General features: G+C 38.2%; 1 protein-coding gene across 1 annotated transcript in view; it reads right to left on the reverse strand.

The window, feature by feature from the left end:
* LOC117399496 (dynein axonemal heavy chain 11-like) overlaps window positions 1-17659 on the reverse strand; it is a 79959-nt gene that overhangs the window by 38043 nt on the left and 24257 nt on the right. The window contains exons 29-48 of the mRNA XM_059021940.1: window positions 15409-15558; window positions 14818-15051; window positions 14041-14172; window positions 12474-12634; window positions 11857-12013; window positions 11251-11396; window positions 11036-11152; window positions 10496-10634; window positions 8799-8891; window positions 7895-8089; window positions 7118-7195; window positions 6768-6900; window positions 6021-6148; window positions 5722-5870; window positions 2889-3039; window positions 2602-2733; window positions 1545-1718; window positions 1183-1387; window positions 643-808; window positions 348-450 (exon numbers count right to left, since the gene is read on the reverse strand). Coding sequence (XP_058877923.1) covers window positions 348-450; window positions 643-808; window positions 1183-1387; window positions 1545-1718; window positions 2602-2733; window positions 2889-3039; window positions 5722-5870; window positions 6021-6148; window positions 6768-6900; window positions 7118-7195; window positions 7895-8089; window positions 8799-8891; window positions 10496-10634; window positions 11036-11152; window positions 11251-11396; window positions 11857-12013; window positions 12474-12634; window positions 14041-14172; window positions 14818-15051; window positions 15409-15558 — 2943 coding nt within the window. The remainder of the gene's footprint in view (window positions 1-347; window positions 451-642; window positions 809-1182; window positions 1388-1544; window positions 1719-2601; window positions 2734-2888; window positions 3040-5721; window positions 5871-6020; window positions 6149-6767; window positions 6901-7117; window positions 7196-7894; window positions 8090-8798; window positions 8892-10495; window positions 10635-11035; window positions 11153-11250; window positions 11397-11856; window positions 12014-12473; window positions 12635-14040; window positions 14173-14817; window positions 15052-15408; window positions 15559-17659) is intronic.

A 17659-nucleotide genomic window follows, 5' to 3' on the forward strand; every position in this document is an offset into this window, starting at 1 on the left:
TAATAATAATAATAATAATAATAATAATAATAATAATAAAATCTATTTTATCTCTGGTTAATGTGTAAATTGTTATTTTATAAAATGAAAAGTGGTCATTTATCCAATTACCATTTGTTGCCAGCAGATGGCATCGAACTCCAAGTGAAAAACAATCAAAACTGATGTTTCATTTTGTGTTTTACTAGCCTGATTTTCCTCTATATTGCCAGGTGATGAATGATGAATGTTTACCACCACAAACTCTATTGAGTATTGCTTATCATAGCTGAGTACAAGTTGATCAAAATCAACCCTTTAATATAAAATACAATTAAATAAATACATTTTTAGAGTTATATCCATACCTGTAGGCGAGAATTGATAGTGAAGCTACCAGCAGTTGGATTCATACAGGCAACATACTGACACTTGTGAATTTCTTTAAGAGTTAACTTCTGTCTGTCATACCTTTGGGGTGGGGGGGCACAAAAAAATAAAAATCACAATGCATAGTTTAAACATAGTTTCTATTTAGTTGATCACATTCCAATATTTAGGTGGGCGCACCGACCATTCCCAGTGAGATTAGGTGTACAGTTTACCCACCTGAGAAAACAGTACAAATACAGTAAGTAAATGAATAAGTGAACGAAACCCTACCAATGCTTGTAGTCCATGTGCTGTCGAATGAGAGTGTGAGCCTGAACTGTTCCATAGGCGTCTACAGCTGGCATGTTCAAGTCATCAATAAAATAAATCAGCTTCTTGTTTCCCGGAGGACCATAGTTACGTCCAGCCTTCTTCTCCAAGGGCTTCTCAAGAACCTCTGAACAAAATAGAGAGAGTCTTTTCATTTGACACAGCACTGTCTAAAGAAAAAACAAAGCATAACGGGACTGACCGAATTACAGAAAATGAGTAATTTCTGGTACTGTTAAAAATGAGCAAATTCCCCAAAATGTTTATTTTTTATTTTTTGTAACTACTACAGCAGAGCACATGTGATGTTCAAGATATAGGGCCACTTCTACAATACCATGAAAAACAACAGTAGAAAAAAAATTATAATCCAGCTGTGGTTTATCCCCGCTGGAATTAGGTTGTTCAAATCAACCCCATAATCTCAAATTCTTCCTCAAAATCCCAGTTAGGATGTATTAGCAAAACAAATATAAGTGTTATGAAGTATTCTGCACGCACTTTGCAGCACAGCTGAGGTGGTGTAATAGTTCAGTGGTACATTAGAGACCATGTATTCTTCAGAGAGGCCCCCCATTCTGTCTCCCACCAGTGCTGTCTTTCCAACACCAGCATTCCCCGCCAACATCACCGGCTTCCCTCTTTCCAGAAGCAGGTCCATGAAGTACCTCAGGCGAGTCGTTTCTGACGTGTGTACCAGCACTGCCTGGAATCACAGACACACAACCTGAACATTTCAATCTGAACTCCTCTTTAGAACTAACTGGATGGTGCACTTTCAGAAACAGTTTTGTTTGTGCATAACTTTCTAAACCCTGCAATGAAGCGAGACCTGAACAATACTTCATTGACTGTTGTATCACCTGCAGTGATGCTTCTGGCTCCATCACAAATGCAGGTACTTTATCATTCCAGTGTAAGAATTTCCTGGTCTGTGGGTCAAGATAGTAATCAAAAACCGTGCCCTGGGATGGAAATTTGACAGTTTTCATCTCTTTGGTCCACCACTGACTGAATTCAGCTCGATAGTCAATTAGCTGAAAAGGGATGAAAATAAAAACATCATTCCACGAACACCAAAAATACACCCAAACAGTATCCAAGCAGATCACACATATGTTGCTTTCTTATTAATATTGCTGTAAACGGATTTGAGCTACAACATATATAAATAATATCAGTAGGTATTCATAGAAAATATAACAGTCATGTTATTAATCTAATAGGCAATACTATTTGCAGAATAATGTGTTATATAATGTATTATATAATATGATTTCTGGTGTATATATAAAGTCTTAGACATGCTGCATTTTTCTACTGTGATGCATTATGCACATCAACAATTTACTCAAAGCCTCCACTACTGTTTTCTACTATAACAACTTTGACTTGCATAAAGAAGGAAAAACATTGAGTGTAATGACTCGCATTACTTGATTTTCAAGGTGTGGTATCCAAAACATAATCAACAAGTACAGAAAAACATCATCTGTAATTGATAAACCCAGGACTGGAAGACCCAAAAAGCTGTCTAACAAGGATGAGCAATACTTGACGATAGTATCCTTAAGGAATAGAAAGAAGACAAACGTTGAATTGACAGCAGAACTAGCAGAAGGCACAGGTGTCGTTGTCCATCCATCAACAGTCCAAAGCACCTTTGACCATTGTTCCATAGTCCAATGTCTTAACAGAGGTATTCTTAATGCAACACATCCTTTAAGTCCTGATTTCAAGAGTGACATTCATACTGTTGATTTGATGGACAACGACACCTCTGCCTTCTGCAAGTTCTGTTGTCAATTCAGCGCTTGTCTTCTTTCTATCAAATATAGTTGTATACATATGGTCTTCTCTAAATTTCTCATGTGTTCAATTTTGTTAGTAAACATTTCAAAAGTTTTGTTTGTTACATACCTGATCTTGATAGACAGCTCCACCGAAAGCCCAAATGCAGGCGAAGGAGAAATAAACCTCATACAGCTCTCGAGGGGAGTCAGGGAGCACATTCTCTGGTGTTAAGAGACAGTCCAGCAATGAGCAAAGAGTCTGTGAGGAGGTAAAACACTGGCATTACTTACAGAATGTCCATACATGTTAGTCAGTCAGTCAGTAATATGACTATACATTGTAATAGCATGACTTGGGGTTTCTTTGTTTCACTGTCTTAACTATAACACGTTAACAGCTTCATGATTTTATACCTGCACCATGCTGTTTTCAGGAATAGGAGTGATGGTTTTAACGTTTGACCTCAGTAGCTCCAGACACGGAGGAACATACTTGTCAAACAGGATGGTTAGATTGGCCTTTTCTGACTGCTGACTCCTTGTGTCGATCCAACTGGCTACATACCTATGGGAAAATAGATCAAATCAAATAAAAAAGTTCTCATACCTGACCACAACCCATACATTATAAGGTATATATATCTGTGTGATGGAAATATAATGAGTTCTGGTTGTAAATCTCCCTCTCAACCTGTGAGGGCACCAAGTAGCGAAAGGGAAAGGCTTTGGACAGGTTGGCCTGACAGTTCATTCCCTGGGCCGGGAAGTCAGTCAGCCTGGAAAAAGGCGAGACTCCAATGCAGTAAAGTATTGACCTGGAAGGTAAACGAGGTAGTAGCTGCAGGCAATAGAGTCAGCTGCAATCGTTTACCAAGGGGTCATGCATAAATCGCATAAAAGGGGCCGGAGAATTGTAAATCTTTTCCTTCGCTTGGGTTTCAGAGATATGAGGAGACTGGAAGGACCGGGAGATATCCCCAAAATAAAAATAAAGAGTTTGTGAGTGTTTTGTTGGTATTTTTCTGATTATTAACTGTCTGTGTTTTTTTGTTAAATAGCACTAGACCGCTAAACACAAATCCGGAGCTGTCGCCAGGGGCCAGCACAAAGCCGGATCACCACAGCACTTGTTTTCACCAATAGCACGTAATACTGTACTTCACCACAAGCACTGAGAGCACTCACTTTGGACCTGTGATCGTGAGTGTCTAATTGTGTGTGTTTTGTACCGTGTTTATTGTTTGCGGGACTGCAACCCTTTTTCATTACTGTGCAATACACATTGCTGTGTATTGCCAGCTCATTATTGTTTGCTGGCTGGTCATCAGACAATTGGATTTCTAATCATTAAAACCCTCATTTCACCCGTACTTTGTTGTTTGTTATTGGAATTACTGCATCCGCACAGCACCTGATATCCACCTGCTACCAATCTACCACTTTGCCACAATCTGACACCTATTTACCTGGAAGCAAACCTTTTGGCAGTGATTTTATTTTAATATTTTCCATAGCGAAAACATCTTTTTATCATTAGAGTGCAGCACGATCTTTGGGTGACCCTTAAAGCACAAGCAAAACCTTCTTCAACACCAGATAACCCATTGACATATCCATAGGTGAAATCAGACCAAGCCTCATTTACAAGGTATAACTGTTTATACGCGTTATTATGAAAGCAGTTAATCAACATTCACCGTTATTACAGTGGCAAAGACCAGAGAGTGTACTTGACCTATGGTTCTGTCATCACTAAAGTAATTAAGGCAAACAGGGATATGTAATCCTAGCTTCAAGGATCTGGAATGACCAGATGCAATAAACCAGATGCAATACAAATAGAGACATACATTATAATGAGGACTTCTGTTTTTCAGGTTTTATTAATTGTATTTTTCTGTGCTTATTTTTAGCTATTTTCAAGTTTTATGTAAATCGTTTTTTTTCGGGGCTTTCGTTTTTGATATACTGTATGAAATTAGTGTTTTCGGTTACTTTCCAAAATGCTTGAGCGTTTTTTTTTGTTTTGTTTTTTTTTGTGTGTCAAAATATGTATAGTAACTAGACAGTACTTGCACACTTAAAAATTGTACCTTCTTTCCTTTGCTGTCTTCCACAACGAAATCCCTATGGTCACGGGCACATTCTTCTGGGGTTTTTGTGTGTAGACATTTTTTAAATCCTCTGTATCTTAACTGTAATACAGCTTGAAATCCCGCTAACAAGCCTCCATCCTGATTGTGATCTAATTTTAAATCTCGCAAGCGTTGTGTCCAATAGAAATGTAGGAATGTGCTGTCATTCAGTTGGGGCGGGTTTAAAGTATTGAGAACAAATCACTGATAGATGCAAGTCAGGAAGGCGGGACATTGCCCAGCAGCACTGAGAAATGTATTTGTTATTATTTTTGTAGTAGGCTTTATTTTTTAATGGGAAAAGGGTAAAGTCAACGTGAATAGATTAACCATTTCCACAGTTTTCCCGGTGTTTTCTGGTGTTTATTGGCTATCCACCGATTTCACTTTTTTGTATCGGGGGTGTTTTATCGGTTTTATCAGTTAAAACCGAAAATCAGAAGCCCTAATTATAATTATGTTCTATATGACAAAGATTGGCGCCAAGCGTAACACCTCACAATCTAAAAAACACCTCACAATCTAAATGTTAATGGTTACCTACTTTATAAACACTTACCAATGTTGATAATTTCATTAATCACTTTAAATTAACAATAAATTGACATTGAATGAAATTTCAGTTGCTAGAGGGTAATGTAGCTATATTCTGTAATTTTTCTGGTTAAAGTACCTATCCATTAATACTCTAGCATTAATGCAAGTTGGGATCGGATTTTTGAAACAGGTTGTAACATCTATCACTGGTAATCTCTGTCACAAAGGACTTGTGTGTAGGGCTTACAATCCATTTTTAATAGAGCGCTAACCAAGATTTTAAAATGCATCTTCTTATTAGCATGAACAGCATCACTGCTCCCCTTTTTTGTGTTAAGTTTTTTTCTTTCTTATACACAGTACTTTATCCAAATTATTTTGTTCTTCATAAAAATAACAAAATAAATTGGTATTAATAATAAGTTAGTGCTAAAAAGAGATAAGTAAATTGATTTTCACATCTCAATAAAGCAAGCGATTTAATTCACAGCCTCTTTTTGTTAGTTATTTTCTAGACACTATCAATTAAACGCCATGACATTTACCATTCAGCCAGTATTAATAAAATGACTCACGGATTCCACCCAAGGTCCTGGGGATTAACATACAGAATGCCTGCTCTGGAGACAGTGGCTGGAGTTGCTGTTCTCAGATGACTTATTTCAAACACTAGCCTCATGGTTGGAGTAAGGGGAATGCGTTCATTGCTGGCAAGTGTCAGTACCTAAAGAAACAATTGTAAATACAAATAACTGAATGGAAAATGCATTTTTACCACCATGTCTACCTCTGGATGAGCATGTATTTTATAATGGATAATACATTGGTATTGGTTATTGCACTATGAATACCATAAAGAACTGCCACATCTCACCTTGTTGTCATCCATGACAGTGTTAAGTGACTCAATCCACATAGGGTCTATATCTCCATCTAATACAATCCACTTTGGCCCATGATGTGAAATATTTGCCTGCTCTCGCATGAGACATGATAAAAGTCCTGCAAAAACAGAGACTGTAGAGTTTATATACAGCAGTTCTATCATATACTATACTGTTTTTAAAAAGGAGAGCCTAGGGGCTCCCGAGTGGCGCATCCAGTAAAGGCGCTCTGCGTGGAGTGCAGGATTCGCCCTTAGCCTGAAGATCGCAGGTTCGAATCCAAGCTATGTCGCTGCCGACCGTGACCGGGGGTTCCTAGAGGGCAGCGCACAATTGGCCGAGCGCTGCCTGGGTAGGGAGAGTTTAGGTTGGCAGGGGAATCCACAATTCACCGTGCACCAGCAACCCCTGTAACCAGTAGGGTGCCTGCGGTTCTGCAGTGGAGCCATCAGATCTGTGTTGTCCTCTGGGACTATAGGTCTGGTGGCCTTGCTGTGGATCTGCAGTGCGAGAAATGACGTTGGCAGGAACACGTTTCAGAGGACGCGTGTTCCAGCCTCCGTTTCCCGAGCCCCCAAGGGGTTGCAGCGGTGAACCGGGATACAAATAACAATTGGGCATTCCAAATTGGGGAGAAAACTGGGGTAAAAAAAAAAAAAATCATTGGCGACGACTACATTTAAAAAAAAAAAAAAAAAAAAAAAAGGACAGATTAATCATGGTTATCTTATACTTGCCATCTTTCCACTCCCTTGTAGCTGGATGTATAACCCCGAACAGCTCATCTGTAATGACAGCTTTTGGATTGAGGTCATTCCAGACAGGTTTCCTCTTCAAATTCGTGTAAGTCTTGTTAAGGGTTTTTAAAATCTGAGGGGAGAAAAGAGGTGTTATTTAATAACAAAAGTAAAATCCTTTTTATTATATCCTGTAAAATAAGTAACTAAGCAAGAGCTCCAAAAAATAAAAAAAAGATATTGCTTGAGTGTGTAATGTCTTTCTTATTCCAGCTTTTGATTAAACCACATCAAATTCTGTTCAAATAACTTTGTAGCCCCCTTCCGATAGCCTATACACTTTCGCCTACCTCACTTTTTCCTGTACCAGCATTTCCCACCACAAACACTGAATGGCGGACCGCCAACAGCTCCTCCAGCTGAACCACCTGATGAGCAAAAAAAACAGGGGCAGCAGTTTTATAGGCAGATAATGTGGTATCATTCATTTATTTATTTATTTCCTAAGGGGGAATAATGTTTTGCAAACCACCACACACGATAATTAAAGTACACAGTGCTAATAAAATAATTCCAGGTGGATACAAAATTCAATATATCTTGTCAAGTATATATTGCTATTATTGAGTTGGTTTAAGATTTTCCTAAGTGAAAAGCGCACATATTATGGCAAAGGTGAATTAGATTTTTAATGGTAATTTAGTTGAAGCTGTTGGAGAAGAATATTTATCGAACACTCCTGCAGATACTTGCTGAACTTCTGAAGGCTAAAGCAATCCTTCCTCTTTATCTTTAAAGGCATTCTTGACATGTTATAATAGCAACTAATGACATTTGACAGCCTTTGATAAATCAACAAACCTTCCACTGGCTCTACAGTTGCCAGAAAAGATGGATCGATGAGACCTTTAGCTGTTACATACCTGCAAAAATATTCACTTTGAAAGGGTGGTAATGCTAGTTAATGTTTTTTTTTTTTGCTTTTTGTCTGACCTCAATGACAAGCCTTCAGGACACAAAGCCATTTCCCAGGTGTCCTCATGCAAAACTGCATGTGCTATGAGCGAGATGACAGGACTGCAATTCTTCAGAGCGATATTGTGACAGGGGTGTGATAGAGCTCTTACTTTGAGGATGAAGCTCTCCTCTGGCTGCAGACAGAGATCCAGGGTGGACTGCCTCACCATCTGTTCAAACTCCATGTCCCTCTTCCTCGGGACATTCAGAGCTGGGAAGAGATCCCCAATCAGCCCCATGAAGATGGGGACGTCATCTGTAACTATCTTTGGCAGGTTAAAGTCTCTTAGAGCACGCATCAGCACCTTCAGAAAATGAAACATTAAAAAGGTGAGACTTTCCCTGTGAGATCCAACTGGCCACTTTGTTGTACTATGTGCTCAGTTAAAATATCGACCAAAGAAACTGCTTTTACACCATTTGGGCACTGGTGGCACAGTGTGTTCAAATCTCTTAACAGTTTTAGGACCATTTATGGAATCTAATCAAACAGTCATAAAAAGAAATACATACAATATCGAAAATAATATTTGGTCATAAAAAACTAGGAAATGTTGCTGCTGTCTGCTATATTAAGAATACAGGTGAAGATTACATTGCTAAAAGTCAGCACAAACTGCTAAAACATTTTTGCTCAACTCAAAGATTATGCAGATCCTGCTATCAAATAATTAGCAAGGTTGAAGAATTCAGCAAACCACAAAAGACCTAACATTGTTTTTGAGTCTTGCAGTTGTGTATAAACAATAAATACACAAATGAATTAGACTTGAGTGGATCTGAAGTGGATGCTCAACACTGATGTGTGTGTTTTGTACAGTCATATCATTATTTCAGATTTAAAACCACTTTGATAATGCCTGAACATAATCTAAGCATTATTATATTTTCAACATAGCTGACCCCATTTGAGATCTTGTTGGGTGCAGATTATAGAAGGCACTATTCCACGCCCTGGATGTTTTGGGTAATTTCTGCTGCTTGAAGCAGCCAGAATATTAGATCATCACCCACCTGGTCTTCTGGTCTGCTCTTGTCTCCTCTTTTCAGGGATCCTGCAACAACCAGGACTGATTTCACCGCACGGAGACCCCAGTCATAATGATCCTGAGTGACACATTATAATATCATCAGCACTACTATGTGATATTTACTGAACATCACAATCCTACACAACAAGTCTAACTTGTTATTTACCAAGTACTGAATATATTGGATGTCTTATTTTACAAAACGTTTCATTCCATTTGGATAAGTGCTTCTCTAGATACTTTATTAACAGAACTCTATAGTGTCTATATATATATATATATATATATTTTTTTTTTTAAACCAGGCTGTCTGAAGGTGGCGGAAGCCAAAAAAATTGTAGCTAATTTTTCAGTTTATCAATTACTTTTCTTTTTCATTAAGTGTTTCTAGTGATGAATATCCTGAATGAGTTTGATCCTGATTCTCCTTGGACATAGAGCTGTTTACTGTTTTGAAATGTTCTCTCTCTCTCTTTTTATATATATATATATATATATATATATATATATATATATATATATATATATATATATATATATATATATATATATAAGCGAAGAAAAGAAAATGTCACATAACCAGTAATTGCACTGACAGCAAGATGGATGCACTAAATACTTCAGGAAGCTGTAAATCTGCCTTATGAATACTCACATTGTTCATTTAAAAGGTCAAGCTAATAAAGTTACAGTATAATTACTGGTTTGACAACAGAATGAATAACAGTGACAACATTCTTCCTGTACTCACAACCTTTTCTCCTCATGCCCTTGACTGATTAAAGTCACTCATCATTATACACAATCTCACAAATAATGCTTTCTTTAGTATAACTTATTCATGCCCAAGAGTGTACTATAAATCCAATCCGGAAGGTAGGGCAATCCAGTTTAAGCATGTACTGACCAGCTGCACATTGCCTGCTTATTGCAACAATGATCTACTTTAATATTCCAGGTGACTCCATAACATGCATTAATAAAACACTTCGAGTTGGTTTCAGTAACCACATTCGTTGAGATAAAGGCGTTTAAAAAATCCAAATTAAAATTATTTTCTGTAACAACCCCACACTTTCAACATTGAGTTATTAAGCAGTCAATGCATTGCATTGTTGACAAGTTTTTGCATTAATTGTCCACAAGGTGGAACACATGCATGCATTACAGTTCCAGCCAGAATCCGAGGGAGAGTCAAACTCATTGGCTCGCAATTGTTCCAAGCAGTGCAGATACAGGTATGCCACCACACCAGTAGAACTTGGAGCTTTGGCTGATTTCCTTGACTGCCAATTCACTTTGGGAGGGGCTGGGTGGGGGTCCCAAGCACAATAATACACTCCAGGGATTTGTTTGCAATTAACTAACTATTATAGGGACACAAATATCCATAATGCAACACTATACAGAAATTAATAAATACTAGGCTGGCGGTACATCAATGAAAATAAACCGAACGCATCTTTCTTTAAACATACTTTTATGTAGGATATATGACACTACCACCATACAGCCATATCCCTTACAGTGAAATAATACAAGCAAATAGCCTGGTTTTACACTGGGTATCTTTCCATAGTTACATAAACAGGTATGTATAACAAACATCAAGCATGGGTCATTTACTATAAATTACGCAGGATAGCAGGCTACAGTTATAATAGATTTAAGACCAAATACCTGTTTTGAAAGCAGCTCCCTGCAGAGTGTATACAAGGTGATGAATTTGCGAGCCAGCAGCCTGGCTTCAAGGAAGCCTTCAGCTACCAGCATGATCTCACAGATCAGCTCTATGTCAGGAACTACCATGGCACAAGGTCTAACGAGGAAATAAACACGAATTACAAACAAGTCTGCTGAAACTTTGTCAAACTGGGTGGAATGTAGTACAATTTTACAGTAAAATACCAGAATACGTATGCCAAGAGAGAAACACTGTAAATACAATCTGAATTACTCATTTTAATTTCTGCCTATAACATTTTTTATAAAACTTTACAAGGATACATATTTATAAAGCAGATAAATGGACTCTCAAATATAAGAATGTTGGATTGACACAATTAGCCCAGTATGTATTATTACTTGGAATCACAGAGAGAGTGTCTGTTTATTATGAGGAAGTCTCAGTGTACAGTACTTATTTAAAATCAGTCTGTGTACACAGTGCAAGTAGCTCTTGTGACTACAGGTGGCATTGCTGCTCTAGTCTACACTTGCCTGAACAGTGCTTTGAGATTCTCAGGGAGCTCTGTTCGTCCAGCATAGCCTGGATTCATGGTGATAAATATCCCCACAGATGGCTTCAGCCTAATTTCTTCTCCGAGGAATAAAAACCTGCGGACAACAAGAGGTTTGAGAGGAGGGCCTCCAAGAGAGATTACAGTAATTTGCCGCAGTTTAGCGGTTAGCCATTTATTTCCAAATGGACTCACCTCGTTCTCTTATTTCTAATGGCATCCTGTATGGTTTTAACTTGAACGGCAACCACTGACAGAACCTCCACTGAAATCCGGTTAAATTCATCAAAGCAGCCCCAGGCACCAGTTTGAGCCAAACCTTTGTAGATATTTCCTATGGACTAAAACACAGAGAAAATGTGAAAAATGCAACTGATAAGGTATTATGGTGGAAACTGCCTCAACGACAGGCTCCATCTAGTTTAATTTTAGCTGTGCTCGAACTACTAAATAATATCAGTGCAGTTACTGTTGTGTTCCCAAGCTATGCCCGTTTCTAGATGTAACTTATCACAATCTGCTTATGCATTTAAAGGAAGGAACATATCTATTTTTGGCTGGGCATGCAGCGGATAATGCAATCAAACAGAACTGCTTGTTGATAAAGTACACAGAAGGTTAAACTACATATGAATGCTATAACAGAAATGAGGAGTTTCTATTTTAATGTAATGATTGTGGGATACTTTATTTAATTACCCCTTTTTATTGTAGGACTGTTACAGCAAATATAGTTGATAAGTTATAGATTCTAAGTTCTAGGTGTTGTTCCTTGGTTTTATTAATATTTTTTGCAATTACCTTGTAATCCATCTGCTCGGAGCAGTTGAACACATACACCATCACGCCTAGCGCTCTCCCCAAATCTTTGGTAGTCTCTGTCTTGCCAGTTCCTGCAGGACCTGCAGGTGCCCCACTCATAGTAAGGTGCAGGGACTGTGTCAGGGTGATGTAGCATCTGTTTTATAGAAAACAAGTCAAAGAAATCCCCTTGACATAATGGTATACAATAATGGTATTTTTTTACATGCGACATGCATACAGTATATTCCTGTATATACCTTTTCTATCATAACACAAACACAAGAAGGTTATTCATATGGAGATGCCTTATATACAATACATTGTTTAACTGCAATTTGCTTTCATGCTATAATGGGGATACATTTTGAGGTGAATGCTAATGCAAGTTGTAACATGACGGAATGCAAGATTTCTATTGAGAAGCGTGTGGGGATTCTGCAGTGTGAGAATACAAATTAAAATGTTTATTAAAATATATTTTACATAACAACATTGTATAGAAAAAAAAGACATGTAAGCTATTAATGGATTCAGAAACTGAACAACCTGGGTGCAAAAACAATGCTCTCTTGACAGCTTGCCTAATGCTAAATTGGAACTTGACATGCAAGTACCTGTCAGTGAGAGGTGTGATCACCAAGCGGGGCGTGTTGCCCAGGTACTCGTAGGAATACTGGAACTGAGCATCGCAGATGTTAGCGAAGCAGTGCTTCCTGTCTTCGTCCCAGCGGTGTCTCAGCTGTGACAACCAGGGAAAAGCTTGGGAATTGGTGACCTATAGAAAAACAACAACATCATATTTAGCATCGAGATTACGATTAGAGGGAAGACATGCAAAAAAATTAAAATGCTATCGCTGTTTATTGCAACCACAAGTAAAAATTCATTTATTGGTACTAGCAGAACACAATAATTTGCAAACATGTCTAAAACAAGAAATAGTCTAGTTAGGAGACATTTTTAGCAATAATTTGGATTTCAAGCAAATTATAGCAGATAATTAATATTATTTATACATATCCATTTACGTATGTATGCAAAGCAATATTAAAATAAGTTTTTATTAAAACATTTAAAGTAAATACTATACAGTATATAACAATGTATATTTATTTCACATTAGGTGGTGCTTGTGTGGTTTAAGCCAGGGACGAGTCAATAAATAAATCAAATATGTCACTAATCTTTGTACAGTAGTTCCTCGCTAATACAGACACCATTATGCCATACATTTGGCTATGCCGACATAAAGTACGTCCCCCAATAATATCCAGTTAAGTGTGATGCTAGGTCACTGTGAAATGCAAGGACAAAACATAAACGGAACAGATACAAGTAGCTTCTAAACCTTCTAATTAAGTACATGATTAAAAGAGGACATATAAACACATACTCTACAGAGATTAAATTAACTGCGATCGAAGGGTTGGAAAACGGCAAAAAGCTTCAGAAATACTGATGGACTCCGGTGGTTCGAAACACAACATGTGGACTACTATAGGCTAATTAAAAATATAATTTGAAACCTTGAATTGCTTTTGCAAAAAAAAAGAGTTTGACTCATACCAAAGAAACCAAAAGTAGCTGGTAGGCTAAATAGTTGTGTTTTACTTGCAGACACATGTACACTGTAAAATGTTAATGTAAATTTTAAAATGATTTATTTCTGTAGAGTGTGTGCAGTATATGTAAGATACTGCATAGTATCATAACCTGTCAATACGGCACCATTATCTATTTTGTGCTAATTGTGTACTAAAAGCTACGGTAAAAAAGAAAATGCACTTAAATAATTTTGCTTCAATTTAAAATGATCTTTTACTATTTTTGCATTGTAGTGTGTAGGCCTACAATGCGCAGCATGATTTATTTTGTGTTACAGGTAGCCTATAAGCTAAAGTAAAAAGGTATTATTTTGATTTTACTACTGTACTGTACAATGTATAGGCCTACTGTACAGATTTATATGTTTACATAATGTAATGTGTACAGAGAACACAATGTTATTTCAGCACAATTATATTTACATTTTAAATACATTGAGCACTATTAATGCATGTGTGTGCAATTTTTTATTTATTTTTAAATAAGCAACTTGTCCGTCTCCCGACATGTCCGGTTCAGACAGGGACTGCTGTATGTTAAGATGCTAAAAGCATGGCCATAAGAAAACTAGCGTACCTTCTGAGCTATGAGCTTTGCCACGACATCCCTTGCATGAACATCAATAGTACAAATGGTCATGATCTTCTGCCGGTCTCCTGGAGTCAGCTCCCCCAACAGCATGTTAATAAGTATATTAAGCTGTGAGATCTTATTGAAACACACAAACAAACAAAAAAATATTTATGTATCCATCAATACATTTAAAATAAATAAATGATGAGATTATGTTTAGTATACTCACATGGCATTGTCTGGCTGTTAAAAATAAAATAATAACAGAGCAACAAGATCTAGGACAGCCATCAGAGATCACAGAGGGGTTTCTGCAGCCAAACTTTATTATATACTATTAATATTATTTCATCAGTTGCTTACTGTTCATCTTTATCAGGGCTTCAAATGCAAGATTACATCATTGCAGGTCATGAATTGTGTCCTTTCATTTGGTAAGGATTACTTTTTTCTATAACAGCAGTGTTCAGATTCTCTTTCTCAAGTCACATATTCACATGCTTCTTAGAGCAAAATATGAATACACTTCACTTATCAACCTCCTGAAATGCCAAGGTCCTACATGCTTCAAGAATATCAACGATCACACTGCATTTGTCACAGAAGAGCAAGGGTGCACAAACATGCTGTGTTGAATTATTTTTATTAGTAGTAGTAGTAGTAGTAGTATAGGTGCGATAGGGCTTGATGCAATTGATTTGGCCTAAATGAAAATGTTTTAAAACGTGGGGCAGGTAAATGTCAATATGCTGGATATAAAAGTACTATAGGCAATGTCACCTGTTTCTTATTGTAGTCCTTCAGAGCTGTTTCAAACCCTTCTTCCAGCCTCTCGAAGGCTATGCCCACATCTGTTGTCCACCAGACCTGAGAGCTGGTGAGAGCCACCTGAGCAGGGTAGTCAAAGAGCCACTGTTCCCTGGGCTTCTCCTCATAGGCCCCCACTGCCTCGGTGATATGATGACGGACCGTTTTACACATGGTCTCTTCCAGACGGCTCAGCCAGGTTTCAACCTTTTAAATACACACAGCTCACATAAACACCTCAATATGGAAATATGCTATCTTATGTGAAAGGTACAAGCTGATGCATTGCCTTTCCCAAGGAAATAGTCTTGTTTACTTACCCAAACCTTTATTACCTGTGTTCATTATTGTCTCTAATGTCCTAAGGCTATGGACTTAACCAAAACATTTGTTTATTGAGCAGAAACCTACCTCAATGCTCTTTTGTTTGGCAACACAAAAGCAGTTTAAAAATGAAATGATCTAGTAATGCATGTTATATTATGGCTGGCTGGCAAAGGCAATGCCAGAGCAAAACTGAAAGCAAGTCTAAGCTCTTTCATGACACTGTTTAAAGAGTCTTACTTGTCCACTACAGTTGCAGTTTGCACTGAAGGAAGCATACTCATTTTCTTTACTGTACATCCCAACAGCAGTCTTTGTTGGCTCCTTTTCATCCTCCTCAAACTTAAGATCAGCCATATTGTCAAATAGCTTGGCAAGATGCCGTGTAACCTAAAACATAATGTCTTTGTTAGTGGTAAACAGTTTTTTAAATGTATTTATTCATTTTAATTAATACATTTTCTGAAAATAAAATTCCCTTAACACTAACCGACTGATATACAGTGCCGTGAAAAAGTATTTGCCCCCTGTCTGATTTTCTGCATTTTTGCACATTTTTCACATTGTATTTGGTCAGATCTTTTTGTGGGTTGTAGTAGTATATAGGAGGTAGTCCGAGAGAAAAAATGACACCAAAGTTTGGTGCTTTGTTTGGTGTGCAAGGTAATCAAACATGCAATCTTCAGGTGTGAAAAAGTTAGTTAACTCAACCCAATTAAAGGGATCATTAGGGTCAGCTGTTTGAGTACTTTGGTTAACAACCAGGCCTGATTTGGGCCAGCCCTGCCCAATATAAACCTGACTAACTTTGGCCCTTACCATCAGAGTGAAGTTGTCAGCACACAGGTTCTAGAGCAGGGGTGCCCAATTCTGGTCCTGGAGGGCCGATGTCCCTCCTGGCTTTTGTAGCAACTGTACCCTAAATTACTTAATTGGACCAATCAAGCCCTTATTAGAAGCTTAATTGGTCCAATTAATCAATTTAGTGTACAGTTTTAACAAAAACCAGGAGGGCATTGGCCCTCCAGGACCAGGATTGGGCACCCCTGTTCTAGAGGCACATCATGCCACGAACAAAAGAAATTCCTGAAGACCGGAAAAAAGTTGTTGATGCCTATGTCTGGAAAGGGTTACAAAGCCATTTCTAAGGCTCTGGGGCTCCACCGAACCACAGTCAAAGCCATATTGTCCAAATGGAGAAAGTTTGGGACAGTATTGAATCTTCCCAGGAGTGGCCGTCCTGCCAAAATCTCTTCAAGTGCAAGGCGTAAAATCATCCAGGAAATCACAAAGAACCCTAGAACAACATCCAGGGATCTGCAGGCCTCTATCGCCTCGGCTAAGGTCAGTGTTCATGACTCCACCATCAGAAAGACACTGGGCAAAAATGGGATTCATGGCAGAGTAGCAAGGAGGAAACCATTGCTCACTAAGAGGAACATGAATGCTCGTCTCAAGTTTGCCAAAAAGCACCTGGATGATCCTCAAGAGTTCTGGAACAATGTTCTATGGACAGATGAGTCAAAAGTGGAACTTTTTGGCCGACATGGGCCCCGTTATGTCTGGCGAAAACCAAACACTGCATTCCACAGTAAGAACCTCTTACCAACGGTCAAGTATGGTGGTGGTAGTATCATGGTTTGGGGTGTTTTGCTGCATCAGGACCTGGACGCCTTGCCATCATTGAAGGAACCATGAATTCTGCTCTGTATCAGAGAATTCTACAGGAGAATGTCAGGCCATCCGTCTGTGAGCTGAAGCTGAAGCGCAGCTGGGTCATGCAGCAAGACAACGATCCGAAACACACAAGCAAGTCTACATCAGAATGGTTGAAGAACAAGAAATTTAAAGTTTTGGAATGGCCTAGTCAAAGTCCAGACCTAAACCCCATTGAGATGTTGTGGCAGGACCTGAAACGAGCAGTTCACGCTCGAAAACCCGCAAATGTCACTGACTTGAAGCAGTTCTGCATGGAGGAGTGGGCCAAAATTCCTCCACGCCGCTGTGAGAGACTAATCAATAACTACAGGAAGCGTTTGGTAGCAGTTATTGCTGCTAAAGGTGGCGTAACCAGTTATTGAGTCTAAGGGGGCGATTACTTTTTCACACGGGGGAACTGGGTGTTGCATAACTTTCTTTAATAAATAAATGAAATATGTATTAAGTGTCAAAAATATGCAAAAAATGCAGAAAATCAGACAGGGGGCAAATACTTTTTCACGGCACTGTAAATGTAATTAGAATTGAACATGCTTAAAGAAATTCTGATTTTTTTATTTTTATTAAAAAATACCCCCCCCCCCCCATATCACTGCCTTTACTCATTGCATATATATTGTTGTTCCTGCAGCTACTGCCAATTATTTGTATTACATTGTAATATGGCAATGAGATTCCATGAATCAGGCCTCAGACGAACGTTTGGACTGCTAAAGAAAGCATCACCTAAAATGGGAACTGTTAATTTCTGTAAAAATTCAGCTTTCCTGTT

Source organism: Acipenser ruthenus, chromosome 4, assembly GCF_902713425.1.
Source record: "Acipenser ruthenus chromosome 4, fAciRut3.2 maternal haplotype, whole genome shotgun sequence".
NCBI classification, from domain to species: domain Eukaryota; kingdom Metazoa; phylum Chordata; class Actinopteri; order Acipenseriformes; family Acipenseridae; genus Acipenser; species Acipenser ruthenus.